Source organism: Aulostomus chinensis, chromosome 19 (genome assembly GCF_037954235.1).
Source record: "Aulostomus chinensis isolate RoL2024-O1b breed Wild chromosome 19, RoL_Achi_v1.0, whole genome shotgun sequence".
NCBI classification, from domain to species: Eukaryota; Metazoa; Chordata; class Actinopteri; order Syngnathiformes; family Aulostomidae; genus Aulostomus; species Aulostomus chinensis.
The window spans coordinates 3,227,833-3,255,237 of record NC_141338.1 but is presented as its reverse complement, the minus strand read 5'-3'; the positions used below and the strand labels follow the sequence as shown (position 1 = coordinate 3,255,237).

At 46.0% G+C, this 27,405-nt stretch overlaps 2 protein-coding genes across 3 annotated transcripts; both read right to left on the bottom strand.

Moving 5' to 3' along the window:
- Positions 1 to 2,275: 2,275 nt before the first annotated feature.
- otpa (orthopedia homeobox a) lies at positions 2,276 to 10,843 on the bottom strand. 2 transcript variants are annotated; one of them, XM_086187168.1, is made up of 3 exons: positions 9,443 to 10,843; positions 6,077 to 6,495; positions 2,276 to 3,593 (listed from the first exon to the last, which is right to left on the bottom strand). In XM_086187168.1, the coding sequence occupies exons 1-3, from the start codon at positions 9,459 to 9,461 to the stop codon at positions 3,072 to 3,074; spliced, it is 960 nt and encodes a 319-aa protein (XP_086043294.1). In that variant the 5' UTR covers positions 9,462 to 10,843; the 3' UTR covers positions 2,276 to 3,071. The 2 variants fall into 2 exon arrangements, with proteins under 2 accessions (XP_086043294.1, XP_086043293.1); XM_086187167.1 differs by lacking the exon at positions 9,443 to 10,843 and adding an exon at positions 7,026 to 7,194.
- Positions 10,844 to 12,720: 1,877 nt separating this feature from the next.
- Positions 12,721 to 25,993, bottom strand: tbca (tubulin cofactor a). The gene is made up of 4 exons (XM_086187972.1): positions 25,798 to 25,993; positions 19,086 to 19,191; positions 15,529 to 15,615; positions 12,721 to 13,571 (listed from the first exon to the last, which is right to left on the bottom strand). The coding sequence occupies exons 1-4, from the start codon at positions 25,848 to 25,850 to the stop codon at positions 13,491 to 13,493; spliced, it is 327 nt and encodes a 108-aa protein (XP_086044098.1). The 5' UTR covers positions 25,851 to 25,993; the 3' UTR covers positions 12,721 to 13,490.
- Between the last annotated feature and the right edge of the window lie 1,412 nt (positions 25,994 to 27,405).

The window sequence follows — 27,405 nt, the reverse complement described above, 5'->3', positions numbered from 1 at the left end:
ACAATGACGCCTTCCTCATAAACGTGGAGTCGAGAAAATTCAGTCAGGCCTGTCGTTGAGAGAGAGAGAGAGAGAGAGAGAGAGAGAGAGAGAGAGAGAGAGAGAGAGAGAGAGAGAGAGAGGGGAAAATTAATGAGCTCTCATTCATAACCCGGGATGGAGAGAGAGAGCCATATTCACCCTTGGATGGTTTATTGACTGATTTCATTTATTTGTGTGGAATAAATAGGAGGTAAACATTGGCTCGCCCTCACAGTTTCTGCGACACACTCGCTGCACAGCATTCTGGGAGAAATGATCCCACCAACTGCGGGGTCACTGATTGGCTACCTCGTCAGCGTGTGACAAATTACCCAATAAGAAATAGGTTACCCATTTCCACAAACTAATTAACCCGGCTGATAGTGAAACAAATTATTACATTTATGTAATATTATTTCACATCTGTTGCTAGACTGCAAAAATCTTTATTCCCACGCTCGCGCGCCCCCTGATTGCTTCTCCATGATTGGAAGAAGACGTCTGAAATGAGCTGAGAGCTGACAGGCAGGAGCAGGTAGCTATGGCAATGGTTTCCCAACGCGAGGCGCGGGACACCTTCGTGGGGTCACCAAGGTGCACAGAAGGGGTCATGTAAGTTGGTTGGCAAGTGGGGGGGGGGGGGGGGGAGGGGCGGGGGAGGAATAAGACCCGTAACAGAAAAACCATCTTCACGGCCTCAAACTTCTTTATTTTCCTTTTTTATGGAATAAAGTTTAAAATTTGAACGTTCGAGTGAAAGAATTAAGGTTTCGATTTGTCATCGTCAACCGGAGGGAAATAAATAAAATAGCAGTTGTGACTGGAAAAGTGCTGAGCGTGCAACATTTATGCGGATGAAAAATACGATAGAGAAGAAAAAACAACACCACGCAGGGGATCCATTTTGTAGTCATGGCGAGGGTACAAGGACAGGCAGAGATCCAGGGTCTAGTCTGATCCAGGGTCTAGTCTGATCTGTCCGTTAGGTTTTTAGTTATCCTGCTAACGAACTCACAACAGTCGGTTGACTAAATCATCTAAACCCCTCCAGCGGAGGTTTATTTCTGCTCAATAAGAGGCGGGCGGATCGTTTTCAGGTGGAATGTTTCGATTCCACGCAGAACCGCCGCCACGGCTCCGCGTGTGCGGGCAGATGAGCACCAAAGAGCCAGACATGTCTCTTTGACGGACATCAAAGCAGCCTAACGCTCTGATCTGCTCTCACATCCACCAGATCAAAGCAGGGGAGGAGCGTCGACGTGTCCCGTCTCGACTCCGAGGTGGAAAATTGAGAGCGTGAACTTCACGCTGAAGACGCCGCTGTGCTCAAACGGTACATTCAAGGTGTGAAATAAAATCGTGATTCACAGACGCCGTATTTGTCAGAAATGGAGAATGTCACTTTACAAGTCCCTCCCCTGTCACTACAGTGTTTTTAAGTGGTTTTGGTGTTTTTTACATGCAGGGGCTAAAGTGTCAATCATCCGCGGAAATCTGACGAAGGAGAGGCAGGATTTGTGACGTCACAAATACCCCACAAGCCGATCCAAGGATGAGGCGGAACTGCAGGTCACTCATGGACTCTACGGGGGGGAGAGCGACATTTTGTGCCCACGATTTAAAAATAATTGTAAATTCAGGAATTTGCAATGGGGGGGGGGGCAGGTGGGGTTTTAAGGGTATTCATTTTTCCCCGTTAATCACCTTAATACACGCGTGGAAGGGATCTGTTTGTTAACTCCTGCTGGGAACAACTCAAATGATCCGACAGTTTTTGCCCTCCGTACATGGACGAGTACCGAGGGAGGATCAGCACCTCTGGAGGACAGGAGGGACGGAGCTGAGAGCAGAAAACTGACTTTAATATTTTACGTCACTCCGTCAGTGACGTGTCTGCTGTCTGTTTCCGTTCAGCTTTGACAGAAGTCTTACTCTCATTACCTTGATTTAAAATTGAGATCCCGCCGTTGGCAAGGAAACATAAAAAGAGTCATGGGACGGAATAAGCGGTTTTTAAATAAATCTCAAGGTTCACAACCGCAGTTTAATGAATCTGAAGCTTCTTTTTTTTTTAGAGAGAGAGAGAGAGAGAGAAAGAAAATAACATGGACTTGGTGTTAAGTGACGGCTAATAAAGACGAATAAACGCCTCTGAGGACGCTGGAAGGCGGGGAGGCTGCAGCGGCGTGAAGGAAAACCAGGTTTGATTCATGGTGTGTGACGTAATTCAAAATGACTTTTATTTGATCAATTTACACTGAATCGATAGAAACATGTCCATGAAAACAGAAACGGCTCCAACATTCAAGAAAGTCATCTTTGATCATCAGCACAGACAGAATTTCGTGAAACGTAAATTTACCACAAACCGACCAAATGGGAACAAGAGTTTGCTTCCGCTACACAAAAACATCCTATTAACAGATTATAGTTCAGTCTTCATTTATAGGGTTTCCTTATTTTATTTTATTTCTTCTTTTCTTCTTCTTCTTCTTTTTTTTCTCTTTTTTGTCTTGGACAGCACATGCAAGTCCTTCCTCATGTTGTCCCCGCGTCTCTCCATCCGGGTCAACCTTTGCCTGCAACCCTTGCGGCCCTTCATGGTTTCATGCTGTGCAGCAAAAAACAAACAAACAAACAAACAAACAAACAAACCTGACATAAATAAATAAATAAAATAATAAATAAATAAATAAAACAACGGACCTCAAAGTATCCAGAGTCTTTAAAAACCCAGCCAAGCAAACACCACCGAGCTGTCAGATAAATAAACAAACAAACACTGAACCAATAAATAAATAAGTGCCATGCGAGCTGCTGACTGGGGGCTGGACCCGGGACCGTCCGGTGCCTGACGCGGGCCTGCAGGCCTGAGCGATCACCTCCCTCTTGTTGTGGTTGGTCGTTCATGGGAGGGGGGAAAAAGTAAAAAAAAAAAAACAACAACAACAAAAAAAGAGCCTGATGATGACGTGAGCAGGAATCCTTGGTTGTATTTTCCCGGGTTTCTGAGCGGAATGAGTGCGTAAATGCCGGCGGTGCGGAGCCCTTTAGGTGAAGCTCATGGAAACTGTGTGCTCCAGCGCTTTGCGGCGCAGCGACGCGATGCTTGTCCCTCTCCAGACGTCACTGTCCGGGGAGCTACACAACTGAGGCGAGCCGGTCACGTTGGTGGGGCCGGACAGGGACGCGGGTACCATACCGGGGAAAGTGGGCTGGTAGAGGTGGGACTGCAGCCCGGAGCCGTTAGACGACATGTTGGATAGACCCATGGAGTTGGGCGGCGGGCCGGCGCCGAGGCTGCACTGAGACAGGGACTGAGCCATGGCCTGCTGGCGGCCCAGCGCCGGCGGCAGCTGCAGCTGAGACACGCCGGGCATCCCCGCCGTGGCCCAGCGGGTGTCGTTAGCGTGGAAGGAGCAGAGGCTGTCACCCATGGCCGCTGCTGCCGCCGCCGCGGACGGGAACTGCGGCAGGCCGTGGTGCGTAGGCAGGAGGGTCCCCGGAGCCCGGAACACGTTGGTGGTCTTCTTGCGCTTCTTCCACTTGGCGCGCCGGTTCTGAAACCAGACCTGCGGGCGGAGAGGTGACGGGTTTAGGGAGGCTGCTGCTGCTGCTGCTGCTGCTGCCGCGGCACTGACAGCCTCGTAAAAGGTTACAGCAGGCGGCCATCATCGCCGTAATAGAGCCGCCGACAATAAATCAGCAGAAGAAGAAAAACTCTGATTTATGATTTTATCCTGGACCCCATCAGCTCGCGTGCCCACAACCCGCCGTGAAAACATCACCATTAATTAAAGATAAAGTCAAACCGAGATCATAATTAAGACTAATAACAGCAGAGGTCAAACATTTCTCGCATTATTATTATTATTATTTTTTTTTAAAAAAGAGAATGATTTAATACTTTGGGCTAAGAAGGCGCGACTCGTGCGGCTATGATGACGCTGCAGGGTCCTGGGAGAAAGTCACGCCTGGAGGGTTTTTAAAAAAATGAAAATAAAAATAACTAAATAAATGAAGAGAGCCATAAAAATGATATTAACAACACCTGAACATTTTTTTAAATGAAAATCTCTTTGGATCCACACTGGTTTGCTTATGTTGTTCTCATTCATCTTTGATAGTCACCGTTTATCTCTGCACGCGTTTTCTGTTTATTTGTTCATGTGATTCACAACGTTTGAAGAAGAAGAAATTCGTGTAAATTTAAGATTAAAAAATGTGATTTAAAAAAAATTAACCTGATTTTTTAAAGAGATTTTTTTTTAAACCTGCAATGTAAAAAAAATGTTATTCTTTTTTTTTTACTGCCTATTAAACAACATTTTACATGATCATTTGTCTCTGGAAGCGTCCCAGCTGCTGTGATAAATATCATGTTGGCGCGTCCTTGAGCCTCCGTGATGAATGTGGAGATTTGCTGGTGGTGAAAGTGAGCCGCAGTAATGAGACCGCGTGTGTATGTGTGTGTGTGTGTGTGTGTGTGTGTGTGTGTGTGTGTGTGTGTGTGTGTGTACACCTGCTTTTTGTTACCAATTGGAGACCCCTTCTTTTTCCTAATTCTACCAGGACCCTCCGTCTCTGCGGGGACCAAAGCCCGGTCCTACCGTGGCAGATCCTAATTTCTGAGTTCCTGGATAGAGTTCGAGTTTAAGTCTGAACTGAGGCTGGTTTAGAGTTAAGGTTAGGTTTAAGTTAGGCATCACCTGGTTAGGGTTTGGGTTAGGCAGTCCACTTAAAAGGAAATCAATAGAATGTCCTAATAAGGATAGCTGTGCAAACATGTGTGTGTGTGTGTGTGTGTGTGTGTGTGTGTGTGTGTGTGTGTAGCCAGCTGTAAAATCCGGCCTGAAATGCATTACAATTCACACAAAGAAAAGAAAAAGACAGAAAATGCAGTTTGTAGGAGGGAGAGAGACGGAGCTGCTGGGAGAGGAGCAGCCCGGCACAGAGACGTGGAGGCCGCTGCCAGCGCTCCCTCCACCCCGCTCACAGGGCCACGCTGCACTAATTCACCTTTTATGTTAACAGCAAACAACAACAGCAATGACAGTAATGATAATAATAATGATAATAACCAGGATCACGATGGCATCGGGCGCCATTTTGGGGCGCTTGGCGTGGACGAAGCGTCACCGGTGAGTTCAGCTAAAAGCTCCAGAAAACCGCCGCGGTTCGATTCCACATCTGACACAAGAACCACGAGACAAACACGTCCAGATGAATCGAGCGTTTGGAGCCTGGGAGGGAGGACGTTTGGCTGCAGCGACGGAGCGGAAACGTCGAGATACCGAGGAGGAGGAGGAGGAGGAAGAGGAGGAGGTGGTGTTTCTCCCTGTGCGTCTACTCGACTAACAAGTTGTGGGTGTTTTTGTTTTTTTACTTTAATTCTCACTCTGTAATGAAGAATTTTGTGTGTGTGTGTGTGTGTGTGTGTGTGTGTGTGTGTGTGTGTTTGTTTTCACTCTCCACGCATCTAATAATTAAGACGTCTTTTCTATGAGGGGAATTATTTCACGACTGAATAAAGAATGTAAATAAATCGTCTCGACAATTATTGGTGTTAATAGTTACATTTGTTGGGCATCTCACACACACACACACACACACACACACACACACACACACACTTTCCTGAAATCTGTTTTCAAAACAAACGCCACCCTTTCATTTTCTATCATTAGAAGAATAAATATTTGGTAAAGATTTTTCTGATACTGAGCGATTTAAACGTTAGTGACGTAAACAGATGAAATCAAAGCCCCTGGAGGGAAGTTTAATTTCATTTCACGCACCTTTGTTTTGTTTTTTTTGTTAAATCTTAATGTCATTAACATCAATAATTTATTACTTATTTTTGCAGTTAGTTGAGATTTGGAGCTTCTTGTTTTTGTTTGACCTTGACTGTTCTATCGTATCTAACTTGAACTTTCAGGGTTTTTTTCTTGTGTTTTCAGATTTGTACTTATATTTATTTTTTTTATTCCTGCTCGCTCGTGCATGTATCAGCTGTAGCATGGGGGGGGGGGGGTGCACAGCCACCGCGTCCTACCTGCACTCGGGACTCGGTCAGGCCGATCCTCAGCGCCAGCTCCTCCCGCATGAAGATGTCCGGGTAGTGCGTCTTGGCGAAGCTCCTCTCCAGCTCGTTGAGCTGCGCCGGTGTGAAGCGGGTCCGGTGCCGCTTCTGCTTCTGGGACTGCTGCCCCCCGGACTGGCTGGAGTTGCTGCTGTTCTGCTGCTGCTGCTGCTGCTGCTGCTGCTTCTCCTGCTCTTTGCTGTTCACCTGCACAGGGTTCGACCCCCCGCCGCTGCTGATATCATCACCCGGGAGCATCGTGGCCCCTTCCACGCCATCCGGGCCCGGGACGAGCTCCCCGGGGTGTCCCGGGTCCGGTCCACCTCCTCCGCCGAGCCTACACTTGAGAGCCTCCCTGTGGCCCAGAAGCTCCGCCGCGGCATCCTTCATCCCTACACACACACACACCCACACACACACACACACACACACACACACACAAACATCTGCATGGTGACATTTGTATTGGAAAAGAGTTTGTCTGCAAAAGGGGAAGAAGACAACGTTAGAAAATACAAGAAGCAGGCAAAAGTTTCACTTGAACAGAAAATGCTGCACATGCAATAAAACTAACAATAAAAATAATAATAACAAAAACAATAATTAGCCCCCCAAAAAAGAGAGAGGAAGCTGCAGCCGGGGAGCGTGCACGTTCCAATCTGCTCCTTAAACGCTCTTAATTCAATTCGATCCCACCGATATCTCAGAAAACGGCTTAAATCAAATTACGCGGTAATATAATAATAATAATAATTGCTTTTCCAATGAATTAAACCAGTTCCGGCTCACTCGAGTCGTATTAAGATGATATAAGAAGCAAATTGACAATTTTCTGAGCTTTGATTTTTCCCCCCTTTCCCTCCCCTCCCCCACATTTAAAAAAAATAAAAAAGTAAAAGATTAGAAGTGCCTTCCAGCTTACAGTAGAGTTGAAGACCGGAGTTTGGTGACGATAACTCACCGAGGCGAGCATCCAGGAGGTCGGCGTGAGATAGCATAGCGCACCGCTCCAGGGCGGGAATGCTATTTCCCTCCCTCCACACACACGCACACACACACACGCACACACACACACGCACACAACAAACTACCAGGACTTTAACCTATTTAAGAAATATATATAGCCTAAATGAAAGCAAATTCGGTTTGTGGTTAAAAAGGGGAGGTTGGTTGCATTATAATGTAGTTTAGAGGAATGGGGGAGGCGCTTAACGGAGAGATGAACCCGTGAGCTCCGGAGGAGGAGGACCAATCAGAGCCGGAGCCGGAGGGTCTGTCAGCTCCCCTCCATCCACAAGTTCATTCCTCCTCATTCCTCTAATTGGCTTTGATTTCTCTCCCTCCCTCCCTCCCTCCCCCCCCTCTCCCTCCCTCCCTCCCCTCCCCAACACACCAAAAAATTACACCCAATAAAATAACCTGATGTCACGTCGGTGTGAAAGCTTCGACCCGTTTAAGATGAAATGTTGGATGGTGTTTGTTTAATTGCGCGTGTTTATGCAAAGAATTAGGAGTTTTTTTTCTGAAAGGAGGGTTCACATTCTACCATTTATCTTTATTATCATCATCATCATCATTATTATCATTATTATTATTATTATTATTGCAATTCGTGATTAAAACCAGAACCGGCCTCGTTTTTTTTTCTTCCCCAAGGCCGTTACTTTTTACGCAATTAGCCTCAAATCTATAAGCTTTTTTATTTATTTTTTTTGAAGAGCAAATATGAGAGTAAACTCGGGTCTAAATTGGTGGTGATTTACTAGGATTTAAACCCGTGAAGGGAGGAGCAAATGAGGTGTGAGCGAATTAGTTGAAGAGTCTGCGAGGAGGCTTTTATGGGTTTTTTTTTTTAATAAGTCTTTCTTTCTTTAAATTAAGTTTCAGTAAAAAAAGAAAAAAGAAAAAAAAGTTCCAAATCAGCTGTCGGTTAATAAAGCAGCATTAGAGTCAATTAGCAGGGCGGATCTGCGTTAGTGGGCGAAATATTTAAGAGGAGCAGGCGGCGGGCGAGGCAGAGCTTCGCCGAGCGCCTTTATTTATCATGTGATGCAAAAAGAAAAAAGAAAAAGGAAGAAAGAAAGAAAGGAAAAAAAGGCACACAAAGGAGGCGCGTCCGAGTGTGGAGGCTGCGGGTTCCCTTCCTCCTCCGTCCAGGCATCAATCGCCTCAGCTCGGCTTTGATTTGCCCGCAGATGGAGGCACCAGCCCCGGATGGAGGGAGGGAGGGAGGGACGCGCCGGAGCCCGTTCCAGGCGCACCGGGATGTGCGGGAGACTTGGCGCGGAAGGAAATAAAGAAGGAGGAGATAATTTTCTTGCCCTAATTTTTTGTTTTGTTTTGAGCTTTTGTTTTTAAGGGGCTGACCTGAAGACGCGCGGATCCCATCAGAATCTCAACTCTCGTTTCAGTTGATCTCGTTCTGAAGGCGGACGAGGCTCCGCGTCAGCTGGCCGGCGCCTGATTTAACGAACCCGCCTCGCCAACTGAAGTTATTGCACATTTCCAGCATATTTTTCTCTCTCTCTCTCGTCCTTAAAAACCGGTGAGAATAAACGGGCATCATCACACTGCCGGATGATGGATTGAGTTTCGTTTTTTTTAGGACTTTTTCCCCCTCTCTCTCTCTCCAGCGGCTCGGTACTTCTTCTGTCTTTTTTTTTTGCAGCAGTGCAAACAAATGATTGGTCTTCTTTAGAGCCGAGACAGAAGGTGATGTCACGACACTTATTTGACATCGTATGAAAGTTGCTTTCCTGCTCATAGAAACAATTAAATCTAACGAGCTAAACAAAGATAGCAAAGATCACATATTTTAATAAATTCCAGGTTTTTATATATCTATCTATCTATATATATAGATATATATATCTATATATCTATATAGATATATGAAAAAACAAACGTGTATATATGTATATATTTAATACACACACATACATATACGTATAATCTTTTTCCCTTTAAATCGCTTTTTTTCTCATTGTGGAACTTTGCTGTTTGGTAAATTTATCTCTAGAGCTTCTTAATCTTTCATCTAATTTACATGCATCTTGTGTGTGTGTGTGTGTGTGTGTGTGTGTGTGTGTGTGTGTGTGTGTGTGTGTTAAGGTCCTGCTTTGGCTGATTGGATAATGAGCCCAAACAAGTTCCAGAGCACAGCTGTGGATGACACCAACATGCTCACATCAATCTGATATTAATAATAATTATATTAATAATAATAATTTAAAACAAAGACGTCAGCTGGGTTGGTGCACGGCGGTGGATTTAATTCACCGGGGGCTTTTGACTAAACCGCAGGGAAAACAAACAAACAAACAAACAGCAGAAACGTACTTTGGTGTTTCAGGAGCATCTGAAGTCTGTGCTGGGATCCAGGAGGGGAGACGATGGCGCTGAGCCAGGTGGAGGGACACTTGACGGCTGGCGGGATTTGAACCTGTGACCTCCTGGTTACAGGCCTTTTCCACGGTGCAGCACAAGTCAGAGATGGACAGCTGATTGCTTTTGCTGTTGTTGTTGCTGACAGCCTGGGGGATTCCGAGCGACGAGGCCATGCAGCAGCATGACGTGCAGACAGGAGTGAGTGAAATCCTCACTTCAACAAACAGCAGTTGTTTTTGTTTTCTTCCCATGAATCAAACACAAACTTCAGGTAAGTACGTGATGAAATCAGAGGGTGGAGGCGGTGCCGCATCGGCCTCAGCGCTGGCACTCATGACTCAAACACACCACCAGCACCACAAGGAAGGGCTCAGTTGCCCCACTTGGTCTCATCATCAATGATGAGAAATGAAGATTTATGAACTCTCCTGAAGTGTTTTTAATTTTCTTTTTCAAATTCACCACATTTAACTGTGTTTTCAGATGATGATTAAATTAAAAAAAAAACAAAAAAGAAACAAAAAGAAGAAGAAAAGAAACACACCCTCATGTATCCGGATCTACGTCACAGCCTCCATCAGTGATGCAGACCCCCGTCAGAGGTAAATCTGTCAATCAAAAATCCTGCAATCAGATTTTTACTCAGAAACCACATTGGAACAGTGGCCCGACACCTTAAAAACACTTTTATGTGCTCCGTCACTGATATCAACATTATTAATACTATGAGCCATGAAGGGGACGACATCCAAATTTCCTTCACGATGCAACCACACACTCTCCCAACCAATAATATTTCAGAAAAAGCCGCATCGTGATTGGTTCCCTCCTGAGCTCCGCAGATGAAATCAGACTTGAATTTGTGACATAATCCGTCATAACTCTATGAACTCAATTCAAGCAAAATATGATTTTAACATTCAGCAAATGTCAAACCTGCGCGTCGTGAGCTGCCAGGAACTTCTCAGACGCCTCCTGCAGGTGCACAAGTTGTTAGCCTGATTCGGCGTCTTCTACCGATGAACGCGAATAAACCAGGTGTGCCCCGCCCACCACCACCTACAGAAGACCAGCAGGTGACCGTGAATACACCCGGACGTTCACGCTTCACATCCAGAAACTGGGATCGTTTGGATAGAGATTCAATCATCGTGACATCCTCAGAAGAGCACCATGTTAGCATCACCTGAGGGCTGCTAACTGTGGAGCAGCTAACTGTGGAGCCGCTAACTGTGGAGCCGCTAACTGTGGAGCCGCTAACTGTGTAGCAGCTTACTGTGGAGCCGCTAACTGTGTAGCCACTAACTGTGGAGCAGCTAACTGTGGAGCAGCTTACTGTGTAGCAGCTTACTGTGTAGCAGCTTACTGTGGAGCAGCTAACTGTGGAGCAGCTAACTGTGGAGCAGCTAACTGTAGAGCAGCTAACTGTGTAGCAGCTAACTGTGTAGCAGCTTACTGTGTAGCAGCTAACTGTGGAGCCGCTAACTGTGGAGCCACTAACTGTAGAGCAGCTAACTGTGGAGCGGCTAACTGTGGAGCCGCTAACTGTGTAGCCGCTAACTGTGTAGCCGCTAACTGTGTAGCAGCTAACTGTAGAGCAGCTTACTGTGGAGCCGCTAACTGTGGAGCCACTAACTGTGGAGCAGCTAACTGTGGAGCAGCTTACTGTGGAGCAGCTAACTGTGGAGCAGCTTACTGTGGAGCAGCTAACAGTGGAGCAGCTAACTGTAGAGCAGCTAACTGTGGAGCAGCTTACTGTGGAGCAGCTTACTGTAGAGCAGCTAACTGTGTAGCAGCTTACTGTGGAGCAGCTAACTGTGGAGCAGCTAACTGTGGAGCAGCTAACATCAGTGGAGCTTAATTCTCTTTATAAGAATGCGTTCCCCAGTTACAGGACCCAAAACTTCAGCAAAACACAGTATTTGCCTTGAAGTTGTTCTGGGGTCCAATTACCTTAAAGTCTAAATACTCAAGTCAATTTCTAATAGCAAAGAATTAAACATTTGACTTATAATTTCTCAAAATATTAAAAAAACAAAACTGCAAAACAGTCTTTAGCTCAGCTTTTTTTCCCCCCCAAGATGACCTGAAGATTTTTACTTTTAACTGTCGCTATAATCTGTAAGACCAAACAAACGCAGACCAAGCTGGTCTACCGATCTCGCGCCGAATTAGCAGTTCCAGATGGAAGACATGAAATTGACAACATGGTATCCATGCTGAAAGAGAGTGAGAAAAAAGAAGCTGCAAATTAATGATTTCAACTATTGAGATGAAGGCAGCAGTGAGACAGAATGGAACGCGTTCACTTGCACGCTGCGTTCGTTTTTCTTTGCTTATTCTGCAGCTTTTCGGGAGCACAAATCTCAAACATGCGATCCTCCCAAAAACTCAAAACACTTCAGGTTTTTTTCAAAACGCTTCCGAAAATTTTTTTTTAATCCAGCAAAAAGCAAAATATGCTGAGGTCGCCTGATTTCTCCCACCAGAAAACAAATACTTCAACTTGACGACACGAACGTCAAAGTAAAAAATAAGTAAAGTGCTTAACACACATTGTTGACTTCTCAAGATTCACCATGAAAGAGTTCAATGTGCTGCTTTCATCGACCTGCTGCTCCAGCGCTTCGGTTTTACTCTGAAATCCCTTTCTGCTAATTTAGAAAACAAAAAACCTTCATATATTTCAGTAAAAAATTGGAGTTCTTCTTCTTTTTAAAAAAAAACCAAAAAAAAAAAAAAACCCTGTACTTTTACTTTGAAAGGGACGAGAGGAGTTCCTCCTCCTGCCTGTTTTAAGGAGTCAGCAGCTTGCTCGGGTCCTCCGGTCACATAAACCCAGGTGTCGCACCCCGCCGCTGCATCTCATGCCTCAATTAGCGCCACTGCCCTCTGTATGGACTCGATTAGGCCGTGATTTATCCGAAAAAAATATAATTATACCTCCAAATAAAATAATCAGCATTGAAAAGCGATTTCCTTAACGAGATGGAGCAGGGTAGATGTCACGCAGTAGCAGCGCCTCATTAGGGCGGTAATGAGACTTTGGGGTGATCCCGATAATTATCGAAATGTGTAAAATAAGGATCAAGTCAAATGTAACCTTAATTTGTCTGGCAATTGAGTTCATTATGACTGTTTAGGAGGGACTCTCAGCCCTGATACCCGCTGCGGTGGTTCCAGACCGTCTGGTAACGTCACAGCCCCACAAACATTTGACTGACAGCTTCGACCACAGTGGTTTTTATCCTTTATTGTGGGTATTAATACACACTCTACTGCAGTGCTGTAGGAGGAATACCTGCAGCTGAACACGCTGCCGTTACATCCACATCAGTGCTGATCGCTGAACAATTTCAATAAATCAGTCTTTAATTTTTCAAAGCCCCCCCCCCCCCAAAAAGTAAAAAAGAAAAATCTCTGATTTATTTTTTTGCTGCTTTTTTCATTATTTTGTTTTGAGCTGCTTGAGTCTTCAAGCAGCCGTCTGACAAAAAAAGCTTACACAAATCTCCCAGGGGCTCAGGAGACTTTTGTCATTTTTATTAACTAATTTTTTTTGTTTTTGTTTACTAATTTCTGACTGAATCATCAATTGAGGGAGTTTCCATCAGACATAATTGGCCAGAGGCCGCGCGTGAATGGGAAATAAAAGGAATGCAAAATTACTGTAAAGGCAATAACTGTAGCTTCAAAAATCATCTTCTCTTACAAAAACAAACAAAAAAGGATTGTTGCAGCGAGTGTGGATTCAACCGTGTCACGAATCCCATTGCATGAGGAATAAAACGGTCATAAAAACTGCGGTAACTGCCGTCATATTCGCCTTGGCTTGAACACCCTGGAGAGGCAGGTTTGAATGTGGTGGCGCGAGCTGTCAACAGTGGAAATAATTATATCAAGGAGTGAGCCTGCCTCCGCCGCTCCAGACAAGGCCCGATGAGAGGAATGGACATTTAAGCAAGTGTGTCTCACAGGGAGGACAGAAACAGAGCAGAAATCATCCTTCAAGCTTCACCGCGTCCAACACGTTTCTCGCCTCTTTGTATTCCTCCGATTCAGCCAAGTCTTCTTCTGTTTCCTGCAACGACACAAACGCAGTTCGGGTTTTGGTAGGAACTCTGGTGAGAAGCAACAACAAACAAAAAAAGCCACGTAAATTTTGGCGTGACTGAATCCAAACGTGTTCGTCTGTCACTGCGTTGAACCTGAGGCTGCCGTCACTGGAATCTAAATTTAGCCGGCACCGAGGGACGGCTGTGACTGTTCAGCGTCCCCGTGCTTTGCTAGTTCCAGGCGGCATGAGTTCCTGTGGTGGTCGCCGTGGTGACAGCGCCGCTAATGAGCCGTGATGAGCGCGTGCGTCGGTTGGTTCCTTTTTTTTTTTTTGTTGAAGGAAGAAGCAGCGGGCGTGAGTGATAGGGAAGGGGATGTGTTGCTAATTTCAGGTTAGCTTCCTCTGCCTACCCGCTCGCTCTCGTGTGTGTGACTCACACCGCCAGCTGCCTGACTGTTGCTCTGCGTTAATTGAGACGACCCTGAGACACGCATGCTGATGTTTGCTTCTCGCCATATCAGCCGAGCCTGCTGGGAGTCCAGCTCTCTGCGGTCGCACAAAATACGGCACAACAACACACAGCAGCACAGCAACACATTCAGGTCTTAGAAATCAATAAAAAAAAGACTATGTGGCATGTAATTAACAACATTTCCCACAATTCTTCATCTTAATTCTTACTTTTTCACGTGGACATTTACGTTATACTACTACTACTACTGTCTGTCGTATTTGAAGTGTATTTAGTGTCCACCCTAACCTTGAAACTAGGTATGTCCACTGGTTTGCTTTCCACTGACCCATGAAGGCATTTTTACACTCCAAACGTGTAACTGGCCTTTCAGTGCCTCACCCTTTGGTGTCCTGAACTCACAACAACACAAGAGTTCCAGTTTCAATCTCAAAAAAAGTGTTTGTGGATTAATGAACAAGCCACTGGATTCAGACGACGTGGATCACACTGGACGACGTGTTGGGAGAGTCTGTTAACCGACTGACAGGGGAAAGGAAAAACGAGTTTGAGAAACCCAACAGTGAGAATTTTAAAGGCACATTACACATTTTGGCTCAAGTTTCGCTCTAACCAGCGACTCACTGATTCATTTTCAGCGACATGTCATTCCAGAGGGACTCCACCAGTTGACCTTGTTGTAAGTAGGGTTTTAGCTTAGCATCCTCACTGTAGCTAGCAGGCTAACTTACCTGAGCTAACCTCGAAACAAAGGAAACAAAGCCCCATTTAAACCTGGCACGGAGACGTGTGTGGGGCAGCTGCAACTTCAGAGGTGAGCGAGTTGGTTTCTCTGTTATAGGACAGCTACCCCCCCCCCCCCCCCAACACCACTGTCCATCAGCCACGTCTCACTCGGCCATGTCATCTGCTCCAATTTGCCCGCCGAGCAGTTTGTCCACGGGGTTTTTCAACTCCAACATACGCAAAAACATACATCTCTCGTACCGAAGCCGTCGCCAATCGAGATCTCCCAGCACTCACTGAACTCATCACCAGCAGGTACGTCTCCCTGTAGTTCACAGCAGGTGTGTGTGAGTGTGATGACATCCCAACAGTCCTGTGAGGATACAAACTGTGCACCAGACGCTCAGGCCAGCTACTTCCTGTTAGCGCTTCGCTAACGTGAACATGGGTAGGTAATTTAATCCCGCGGCTCTTCGTGACTTTCCAAATGTTTTTTTTTTAAGTAAGCGGAACGGATTCTGATTGTGTAACGAGACGTTTCGGGGGATTGCGTGACGCTCAAACCCCCCCATTACACAGCCAGGACAGTGAACACATGCGGAGGTTTAAAACTGGATCCATGAGAACCTGTTTCTGTTCCGATTACATCGGGTGTGTGATTCATTCCAACAAGGCCACAAATTGGCAACAAATAAAAAGGAATCAAGAATTGTATTAATACACCTTTGGCCCTGTTGTGAGACAAAAAGGGTTTTTGTTTGTTTTCGTTCCACTGTAACTTACTAGCAACTGCAGCAGGTCTGCGTGAGCAACGGTGAGTCGGCGGTGGCAGTCTGGGATCATCATCCTGGACTCCTGCAGCACCTCCATCTGAAACCACACACAGACCCCATCAGCACCCTCATCGTTAGTTCCTGCCTTCGCTGCTCATTACTCCTCTTCACTCAAAACAAGGCACACATGATTATTCACACCTCGCCGTTCGCTGCATCCAGACAAAAACACACACTCTGCTGACGGCGAACACCTCCCGACAGGCCCGCCGAATGAAAAATGTTATTGAGTTATCGATCAGGCGGGGGAGTTGGGCAGAAGGGGACCGCGTTGATCTGACAGCACACCTGGATGGACGAAGAAACCCTGAGCCGAGGACACGGCGATCAGGCGTGAAGAGATTTTAGAGCACCTGGAGTGTTACAGGCTGGGCAACTTTCACAGCCTCGGATTAGGTGGAATTCCCACAGCTGGCACCCCGAGGAGCAGAGAAAAGTTGGCTAATGTTGTCAGACACACTCCCTGACGACAGATGCTTCCTCGCCTTCCCCGCTGGCCGGCTGGAAAACTCCGAAGGGGAGGCAGTCGCACACATGTACATTTCACGGCAAAGATGAACTCAATCACAGGCTGAGATTTGGGGGGGGGGACCCTTGTGAATTTCACCTACGCTACACGTGGAGCAGCGTATGAGTGACTCTGGAAGTAAGTTGGCATCACTGAATGTCCGGTTCTGTCGTCTCAAAGTCCTCGGTTCTTTGTCCTGCGGCTTTTAAGGCAGCGAACAAATCGCTGAGAGCTCTGCACATCCGGGTTGATGAATAACGTCCCCACCTAATTCTGCTGACAGACATCAGCTGCTAGCACGCCGCAGCTACACACAGTGGAGTGTGCGTGGTTTGCATCAGCTCCGTTTACATTGGTTGTAGGTATTTTCCCAATTATCCCTCCATTCGTCCCTCCGCCTGTACTTGGATTTGCTCTTTTCAATACGACAGCTGGACTTTCCTGTCAGAGCAGAGTTTTTATCCGTCTTCTCCGTTTTCATGATCAAAGTTTGTATGACATCATTTAAGTCAGACGCGAGCAAAACCTCTGGATAGTTTATTCTAGGGACGTCACGCTGAAGGGTTAAAAAAAAAACCCCAAACCTAACAGTAGAACACACAACTCAAGGTTCTACATGCGTGTGAAACTCTTTTTTTTGGTTCCACAGGGAAACTACGATGAGCATGGATGGCTTGTTTGCTCCGCTCTCGTTAGCTTAGCTCTCGCTGAGAAAGTGCAAAGACAGAGAGAGAGACAGAGGGGGGGGGGGGGGGGGGCGCTAAGCAACTGTGTTAATGTCATCTATTCACTTCAGCTAATGCTTCTCTAATGTACGAGTCAAAACGATGCACACCTGAAACTGGGAGCCTAAAACCTTGACACACACCGACCGAAGTTCTTCAGACGCGGTGGAACTCTCTTCAGTTCCTGGGTGTGGTCTTGTCCAGGTGATTCTATTGTTGCTGTCTGGTGTCTCCTGCCTCCTCTTGGCGAACTCGTCATTGTAAATCAGAGGTGGTTCTCAACTGACTTATCTGGTTACATAAAGGTCAAATATGTGTCTCCCCCCTGCCCATTTAACAAACAAACTATTTGACTGTGAGGAGGGATGTAGTGAATGATGAATTCATATTTCAGTGTCACAAAAGTGAAGCAGAGCGTTCTTTTTAAACAGATATAAATGTTAGGCGACACTGCCGAGCCCCAGCTAGTAAACTAGCAAAGAGACCGAACGCTAACTAGTGGGGCTGGTTGCCATCTCCATGTGACAAGTTCAGCCCGACTAAGCAGTGAAGTGCTGGAACAGAGAAAAGTCATGGTGCCCTCCCAGTGCAGTGGAATGATCCCATCAGCGCTGGATAAGGATGACACTTACAGCGTATTGATTCCATTAAAATAAAAACCTCTAATCCATCCTGCCTCAGACCTATCATCTCCAACCATAATCCATCTGGCCTCCCAATCTCCCCGTTTAACACCAGCCAAGCCCACCACTCAGCCTGAGCCGCTGCCGAATGAATGAACAAACAAAACACACACGCACACACACACACACAGAATTTTAATGCTCACAGCTAACATAATGGAATGCTTGCTAGTTCCTCTCTGAGGCCTGGGACCAGTACGGGTGACCTCTGCTCACAAATTTGAACATTAACTGTCGGGAAGTTAATGTCGAGGATTCTGGGTTTTAGGACCGTTATCCAGGAATGTTTTCTGTAACCCTTTGGACTCCTTAAAGAAGACTTTTCTGGGTGCAAGGAGAAAAAAACAAACAAAGAACAGCTGGCTTAAGACACTCAGCCTCTGATCCTCTTCATAAATACTGTTTGCCCAAAGAGAGAGACGATAACAGATGGATAACCAAGCAAGATCGAGTGACTACAGATGTGCTAGGAACACCAGGAGGCTACTCTCAGCAGCTGGCAGCTAACATCAGCGTGCTAACGTCAGCGTGCTAACATCAGCGTGCTAACAAGTCCTACAGGCTAACACGACAGCACTTCGCATGTATTGATACATTCGGTATCCTGTTTCTAAAAAGCCATATTTTAAAACAACCAACCCACTGAGCTACGCCATACAGGGATTTTTTAAAATCACAGTGACGCAGGAAATCAGTTCTTCTTCTCTGCTCTAAAACAGTAGCGCAAAGCCTGATCTTCCACTGCGTGCTGCGTCGACACTGCCGCCAAGACGTAGATTTATGCCACAGATTCCTACATCCGGTGGTCTGGCTGTGTTAAGCGTTTAAGCTAAGTGCCTACTCTGACGTTGGAGCTAAGAAAGTTCCTCAAAACAGAGTTCTAAAAGCTATGATTGTTCGAGGTCCCCACAGCGCGACAACAACAAAACGGGGTCCTTGGAACTATGAAAGGGTTTTTCCTGCCCAAAAATGCAGTTCTATGGCTTTACTCTCATGTTCTACAACAACATCAATGCAGGTAGCAGTGTAACTCACCCCAAACCTCGGGAAACAAAGTATGCTGTTCATACGAGGAACCTTTCAATTATTAACTGAGGTGCACCGCACATGAAAAGCAACGAAACGTGTGGAAGTATAAAAAGTTTCCTCAACGTGCCAATAGAAGATGCAATCAACATGTGGAGGAAGTTTTAGAGTCACGCAAGTTTCCTCCAGAGAAGAGGCGAATGACGGAGGGCTGCAGGGATGGAGAGCGAGCGACGAGAGAGCGGGACATGGGCCAGCGGTCTGGAAGGGGCACTAAATTACCAGCATGTGTCAGTAATTATCAAACTCCACTAAAGTAACATGATATAATTACATCTGCATCAAGCACATTACAAAATCACTAATGATTCTCCTCTCAAAAGCTAATTCTTCATTATCACTGTGGACTGACCTCATTACATGAATGAATGTGAGGCGACTCAAATCATCAAGATGGAGCTCACTTCCTGCCTGGCGGAGAGCAAACGCTCCCCACTGACAGGCTGGACTTAAAGAAAAAGGGTTTAATCCTCCTAATTAAGGGTCTAATGGTATCCAACAATACCTGTTTCTTGATGACGTACTGGTCTGCTGCGTCTGCTTTCATGAGTTCGATCTTCTCCTGCTGCTGTACGGCCTCAGTCTTGTAGGCAGACTCTTCTTTCGCCAGCCTGCAGACAACCAGAGCAGGAAAAGACAGCTGAAAGCAGGACGGTTCCATCAAACAGAGGCACACAAGCCAAGCGTGAAAAGGCGACGACGGTCATCTTTTACGGGCGAGCCAATCTATCCCCATCTTCCCCTACATTTCTCCGACCAAGAGGACACGCGAGATCATCTCCCGGAGGATGGCGGGACACCTCGATGACGCCTCAACCCATCACTCCTCCTCACTGCTGCGCCACCACAAATCAGGCTGGTCTCCAAATGAAGATCTGCCTCAAGTTGAGTTCATCGGGCAAAACCTGGAGGGCGATGACACACGACGCAAATTGCTGTCTGCGATCTTTAAAGTTGTTGCGGTTTGCGCCTTTTCTCACGGACGCTGCAAGTCGCCCCTCACACCTGCTCTTCTAGTTTCATTGACTGGCGCCGCAATTGGAAATATAAAGTTAACAAAATCAAGAAAGTACATTTTTTCAGTCAAAATGCCTGAAATAAGGTCAGTGGTTAACACACCAGGAAAATATTCCAACATTTCCTTCTATGACATCACGCGTCAGTCGACGTCACCCTCGCGAAGTTTGGTGCTGTGTCCTAAATTTGGTCACGTTCCTGCCTGGTAAAAGGAAGGTTTTGGTGGCCGCTGTTGCAGGATGTGCTTGCTGATGGAGAATTGTTGGGTGGAGGTTCATTGAGGGAGTGAGGTGCTGGACCTGCTCCACTAGTAGAGAGTCATGAGAGATGTTGGGATTTGGCACGAGACAAATAAAATCGACTTGACTTGACTAAAGCTGGTGGCTTGCAGAGGCTAACAGAGACTACAACGGCTGCCAAGGACATCAAACGCCATCGCACCATAAACAGAAGCTGAGCGTGAAGTCCCGCGTCTGCCACATAGCTCCTTCGTAGCCCGACGTTGCTTTTGTACGTCTTAACGTTGCATTTGTGAATCAAAACGTTCAGGCCTCGGAGTTCTGCTGCCTCAGATCTGGTTTACTGCACCGATCCAAAATTCAACATAATAAGGGAACTTATGGCAAGATCAACTTCCAGGTTGTCGTCCCGGTGACAAAGCAAACCAACACTTGATGCCGACCAAATGTGGTTAAAGTCATCAAGATCTCAGAAGAATCATAACGCAGAATTTTACAGAAAAATTAAACCGATGTTTGTCAAGCTCAACATGTCACGTCAAAATTTAGAAAGAACATGAAAATCCAACTGTTAACTGAACATCCCAGTTACAATCATTGTTATACCCCCCCCCCCCACACACACACACACACACCAACCCAGAATGACCACACACTGTCTCAACTTGGCGTAGTCATTTTTCCTTAGCGAAGTTGGACCTCCACCAGGCAAACAGTTTTCCTCATCTGAAAAGCTGCTCGGCGGCGAAACGTTCCAAGTAAAAGTACGACTGCGAGTTTAGATGGCGTGTGGGAATTTCTCTGCGACCTGTCCTTCCCGACGCGCCGGCCTCATACGGATGTGTTTGTAGACAAATGAACCATAAAATATAACACAGCCTCAACAACGGAGACGCTGAGTATGTTCAGATACACAAACCCCTCACACGGAGCTGAACGTAAACTACATGAGAGGCGTTTCTCCACCTTAAATGCTTTTTCATATCGAGAATATTTCCGCATCAATGCGTTTTCGAGGAGATCGATCAAAGTACAGCAAATCATGTGACGCTCGTGAGAGAGGAAGTGAATGTAGAACATCGCAGGCGCCGTTTGACAGCTTGGCTTCATCTCCGCTTGAAAGAAAAAAAAAAAATGTAAGGCAAATGCAAAACATTCATCAGCGCTGTACCGGGCCTCGCAGCTCGCACTTTATCAACCTCCATCGCCTTCAACACACACACACACACACACGCGTGCACACACACACACACACCTTTTTAGAGATTAATTGATCATCAATTTAGTCCCTAATTTGGACCAAGTCAGGTGGTAAATGGGCCTCTTTTCCTTGATTGTTAGTGAAAATGGGCTTGAGTACATTGATAAATTTTGATTATTTATCAATTACGGGCCAAATGGAACTAAATCTATTAAACAGATTCCGAGCCTGATTGGCATAATGGAGTTTGAAAATATCGCTATTGATAATGATTCCCAACTAATAGTCTTTTTCCGGCTGTGCATGCTTGTCGGAGTGACAACACAAATTTCATTTTTCATAAAATCAGCTGCGTGCGCGTAAGTGAGTGATCCTTCATTAATCAGGCACATTACTGGAGACCCTTCCCTCCGCGTTGCGCTGCTTCTTGCTTAGCCAAGGAAGCCAACAGCACTCTGTCATATTTTACATCAATTACCACTCATTCTAATACGCTTCCATCAAACGCTTTGAAACGGGGTCCGTATGCAACAGCGGCTCCAGCCTTTCGCCGTGCTGCTGCTCGACGCGGAATGAGTGATGTCACATGTTTAGAGGTGGCAAAGAGAGCGAAAAGATGGAGGAAAGAAAGCTGGAATCATTTGAATAAAACTGAAGGACAGTCTAATAACAAAATGTCCATTCCTCCCCTTCCAGTCCTGATGTTAATTTCTTCTTTCTCCCAGACTTGGAGTGCTGCTGTGAATGAGGGGTGGGGTCGCGGTTGGTTTTAAATAGACCTGCCACCTCAGGCTTAATGGAAAAAGCAGCTCTCTGGAAAATAGAAAAAAAAGGGAATTAGAGCCAGCCGACACACACGTATTCGGCCGCCTTCTCCAGCACTGTATTTTTGAGCCACGATGTAGTCTGTGCTGGGACTGGAATGACAAAGGCAAATTACTGTTGTCATTTTATTAAGGGCATCCGCCGCGCTAGGCCAGAAAGGCGCTGACTGGAATGTGCAAAAGCCACCAGAAATGGGGGCCGGCTAAGCGAGCGGGCAGGTTTCCTCGAAACCCGTATTCATGAGGAGGGAGGAGGGAGGAGGGGAAAAAGCAGAGGCACGCCAGATTGAATGGGAGCAACACAAGATTATGAAGCGACAAAGCAGGGACAGTACATTCATTTACCCCCAGCTACATGATGAGAGGTCTTTGTCAAGGTAACGCTACTGGCGCAGGGGGCGGGGCTGCCGGAAAGGTCCCATGGAACAGAAGTGAGAGTGCTTTCTGCTTCAGAAATGAAATGTTTCCGGTAAAACGTGACGCAAAGGAGGGACTTGTCAGGGTCGCTGAGGGTGTGTGCTTTGTCCAATCACACTGCACATGCATAACAGCCCCGCCAATTGCTGAAGCGGCAACCTCCCGTTAGCGCTCCGCTAACGAGCGCGGAATAAAAACATAATCACCCTAACCTTTACACTATAAGTTCTGACAGTGAACTCGGCCGTGGGAGCGGCGGGATGCTGAAGCAAACTAGCCACCATTTTGACGGCACACACGTGGTTACCGAGCAACAACGTCAACAAAAACACACCGATTCTGTCATCGCGATGGCTTCCAGAGCAGTTTTTGAGGGCTACAAGTATTTTTGATTTGCGAAGGGTTTTGTGTTCATTTATGATTTTGCTTCATGATTCTTCTACTTTACTGAATGCAACTTTTTTTATTGTTATTTTGTTTCTGCTTTTGTACGTGAGACAGGTGTTGACAGGTAGCTTCATTTGTAAGCCTGTGCCTTTCCAGTCAGTTACAATGCAACGATCGCACTGAACACATTTGATGTTTGTTGTGTGACTGAAGAAGAAACGAACTACATTTGAATGTATTTGTCAAATGAACACAGGAATTAAAATGAGAACAGGTTTTTTTGTTTTTTCCTCTTTTCATGGGGCTTTTAAGTTGAAAGGGTCAACTCAGGAACACCAGGTAGAGCAGGCAGGGAGCTGATGAAGTCTGCTAGTGCGCCGCCACTGTTTTTCCCCACTCTGGACGTCGTGTGACATTATCGTCTACGGGAAATCCAGCCTCCATCATCACCACCTCGGGGAGTCTGGTGGTAATCTGACCCTCATCAAAACACAATCGATACTGCATTACAGAGACACCATTGACAGGAGGGAATTAGAGCTCTGCCTGCTCGAAGAGACATACACAGATCATCTCTCTCTCTCTCTCTCTCTCTCTCTCTCTCTCTCACACACACTCACACACACACGCACTCTTCTACACTCAGCTTATTATCTCACCGCACCTAAAAATATCTACAATATTTTCCATTCCAGCATTTTGGCCATGGTACAAATATGGAGGTGAGCTCATCACGGACGCCAACCCTCCGTCTTGAACTGGATGAGCTACATGGGGAGGCCTGCTACTGCCCGGACGGAGCGTCCAAGCCAAACCTCGATAAACGGGAAACTGCCTCAAAATGAGAGAATTCGTCTGGTTGGTTTTCTGTAATCTTGTTTTGTGGTGACTCACGTTTTGACCAAGGAGGGGAAAAAAACAAAACTACTTTCACGAGGTGTAAATGTTATTCTACCACCAGAAGATGTGGCTAGGAACTGTAGCGCATACAAATCAAACACTTAGATGTTCCATTCAGTCTGCACTGCTATTAAATGACTTGGAACGGTCTGGGAAGTATGTGAGGACAACACCAGAGCCCAGATCGGAGTGGCCAAGTGATCCGGAAGCGCAGCGATACACGAGACGGCATGGAAGAATTCATGTTTGTTCACTGAAAGGTGGTCCTTCCGCTGCATCAACAGTGAAAGAGTCTCGCATCGACGGGAGCCAACTGGACAAACACGAGGCCTGACAGAACCTCTGCACCTTTTCTTCAGCTTGGGCCTGGGCGATATGGACTCAAAATAAAATCTCAGACCTTTTCACATTTTTCCCCGTGCTCCAGCCGGGGCTCAAACCTGGAACCTTCTTGCTGTGAGGCCTCAGTTCTGACCACTGCACCACTGTGCCGTCCTTGAATATGATGAATATTATAATACTAGGGGTGTGACGAGATGTCGTGCTACGAGATCTCGCGAGACTAAACTCGGCGATATTTCTAGTCACGTTAAATATCTGTCTCGCAAGATTTGTGAACTAATATTTGTGACCTGTGGGGGCGGTAATGCGCCTTTGCCACGTTGAGTCTGCCAGAGCCTAAAGAAAGAGAAGGAGGAGCTGAAGCCGAGGAGAAGGAGGGAAGGATCGCTTCAACAATGACGTCCAAAAAGACCGCTAGTATTCCCATTGAAGAAGCCCTGCCCCTTTCAAATCCTTTGTTTGGCAGCATTTTGGTTTCCCAGCGGAAATTATAAACGGCAGTAGAGTGACTGATGAGACACGGAAAATATGTAAGCATTGTATGAAAATACTGCCGTACACCGCGGCTAACACGAGCACAAAGCAGAGACAGATACAGCACCACCACAGATGGGAACTCAAATCAACTGCACCTGTGAAGAAGACACTAACAGGCCAGACGACGCTGACCAACGCATTCGGACCTCAACTTCCACAGTCGAGCGCCAGAGCCGCAACAACAACACGAGACACAGGTGTTTTCATCGCAACATGGATGTGTAGTGCAGCAAGTTGTCAGTGCCATACATGTTCAGGCTCTGTTTGCATGATATGTTTTATACATTGTAGTTTTCGGTTCAATATGTGGAAGAAGAAGTTAATGAAAAGCTCACGCTTACATCATGCACGCAAAGAGTTACATTTCAAAATGCATGTGCAACTCGGTTACATAAGTCTATTGGTCAAGTCATATACTCTGTCATTGTCGTTTTCTTAAAATCTCGTCTCGTTCGTGAACCCAATATCGTTTCTCATCTTGTGAGCTGAGTGTATCATCACATCCCTATATAATACGAATAGGTCACCACAGAGGAGGGAGGACTACATCTTTTTAACAGTTAAGCCTTAAAGATGGCGGTGGGCGACACATGATGTCACCTACAGCCCAGACAAGGGGGCGTGCTTGCTGTTTTACACGCCACGGGGGTGGGTCGTACCTCTGATGTTGATGCAGACCCAAACTAGGACGTTGATCTCAAGTTGTAGTTCCCAATGTTTGTGAGAAGTGAGCTAATTAGCATGAGGTTACTCTGTGACCAATGACTCCCGTGACTGTAACGTCGCTGACACCTCCTCCAACCCCGTGAGCGCCCACATGAGTTCAGTCTGCTACATTGAGATTTTTTTAATAAATCCCTTTGCTACCAACAGTTTCCACAGACCCTCAATCTAGAAGTCAACTTCCAAAAATGAATATTGTTTAACGATAAACAGATGCTAACGATATTGTCTTTAAAAGTTAGCTTAGCCACTAGCTTTGATCATAATGCAGCTTTTGTTGTTGTTTTAAATCAACCACGCGCCAGCTAACGAACAGCTAGCATCTGTGACCGCCTCCAATGACGAGGCATTTACGCCTGACATGTTCGCTCGGTTAGTTAAAACAAAAACAATTAAAAAAAAACGTGTACAAAGAAAACTGCTGAGCCATCTTTTTGTTGGCTGTAGGCCTCTTTAAAGCCCCGGAGCTACATAAAACCATCGTTGTAAACACTCCCTCATTTCCGGCATGGAGTGATGCAGAGCGAGGCATAGATGCTTAGCTCTTTAGCATTAGCTTTGCTAATGGTAAAGCTAGTGTCTTGTTTGACATGTTTAGACATATTTAAGCGGAGCAAAAGCCAGACTCACCGCTTAACAATGCCAGTCTTTATCTTGATCTGCCGTATTCTTGCGTCTGCCATGGCCGTAGCTGCTAAACCACGTCTTTATCTCAGTTGTAGCGCCGAGTAGCAGAGATGCTCACTGCCTGTGTGTGCAGGTGGGAGCCAGGGGTGACTAGCTGCGCGCAGATCCATCGATTGTTGGAAGGGTCTGGCACACAGCGCTTGTACAAATATACTGGATGGATTAAGTTATGCACTCACTCTGCTGTTGCCATCATGAGCAGATGATCACCAGATACTGTTACTGAAAGTATTTACAGCTGGATTTGCATCTGTTTTGTTTTCTTTTTGACAGCTGGTTTGGGATTACAGCAGAAAAGTAGAAAAACTACCAGACCGACGCACATGGAGCAGATCTGGCTTCAAATCAGATCCGGGCTCTGCTTTTATGATTATTTTTTCCCCCCATCCAGTGACCACACACACACACACACACACACACACACACACACACTAGTATGTTGCTGATACTTTGGGAAATATTTCCAGATTTAAATCATGGCCTCATTTGCATACTGGATTCCTTTAAAGGGACCATTTGTAAGCCTCTGGATGAGCCAGCTGGGCTCTGTTAGGGTTACGATACACTGGTGAGTCACTGTTTTGCAAAGAGCCCCTGACCGTAGCCTAAAGTCTCCCCTGAGCTTTTCACCTGGGGACACATCGTCGTTTGCGGCTGCACCACGGAGCTCATACAACCTGAGTGACTCAAGAGTTTCTAGAGGTAACTACTGGTCCCTCCGGTGCTCTTCCCCCAGCAATGGTGAGACACTAATAACGCGAGGGTGCAGGAGTCTACGCTAGCCACCCTATGGAGGAAACCTTGGAATCCCTACAAGGGGGCTCACGCAGGAAGTTAGCATTTCTTTGTTTCTCACAGGGAATAGCACCAGGCATTAATGCCGATTTTACGCAACAGTGAAACGTTAGAGCAACACGTTAGAGCAACATGTAGCATTAGCGTCCGTCACAAGAGGCTCTGTGGCTCAGAACAACCGCCCCTCCCCCCATAACTTAACTATGAAAATAAAAACAAAACATCTAGAAGGTCACAACCTCTGCAGATGATTCTTCTAACTTCCGGATGTCATGAGGAGTCACCAGATCATCTCCTTCTATCCTTTTTTCTCCTCCATCATTCTCTGTCCCTCATGCTTGGTGCAAGCTGTTCCTATGGTTCCCCAATTCAGCATCTTTTGATATTCATTTATTTATCTATTCATTTATTCAACATTATCATCTCAGCAATCATTTCATGGACCTTCATTTAAAAAAAACAACAACAACAACAAAAAAACTGCAATATTAAGAGTGATAACATCTATTTGAGTTCTGGATTATAATCCTTCCAGAAAGCTATGTCAGCCTGCACTGTGGCCCCGGGGAAGATCTGCATTCTCCAAACAAATTTCATTTTTCTATATTGCTTTTATTTTTCGATTCTCTTTTGACACACACACACACACACACACACACACACACACACACACACACACACACACACACACACACACACACACACAAACAAATTAAAACATTTCCGTACCGACAGAAAATTTCACATTGATGTTTT

Excerpts from the sequence above, each read along its gene's own strand:
- tbca (XM_086187972.1), bottom strand. The coding sequence starts at position 25,850 with ATGGCAGACGCAAGAATACGGCAGATCAAGATAAAGACTGGCATTGTT. Across the intron at positions 19,192-25,797 it reads AAGACTGGCATTGTTAAGCG|GCTGGCGAAAGAAGAGTCTG; the intron begins GTGAGTCTGGCT and ends GGTTGTCTGCAG. Across the intron at positions 15,616-19,085 it reads AGTACGTCATCAAGAAACAG|ATGGAGGTGCTGCAGGAGTC; the intron begins GTATTGTTGGAT and ends GTGTGGTTTCAG.
- otpa (XM_086187167.1), bottom strand. The coding sequence starts at position 7,101 with ATGCTATCTCACGCCGACCTCCTGGATGCTCGCCTCGGTGAGTTATCG. Across the intron at positions 6,496-7,025 it reads CTCCGGTCTTCAACTCTACT|GGATGAAGGATGCCGCGGCG; the intron begins GTAAGCTGGAAG and ends GTGTGTGTGTAG. Across the intron at positions 3,594-6,076 it reads TGACCGAGTCCCGAGTGCAG|GTCTGGTTTCAGAACCGGCG; the intron begins GTAGGACGCGGT and ends CTCCGCCCGCAG.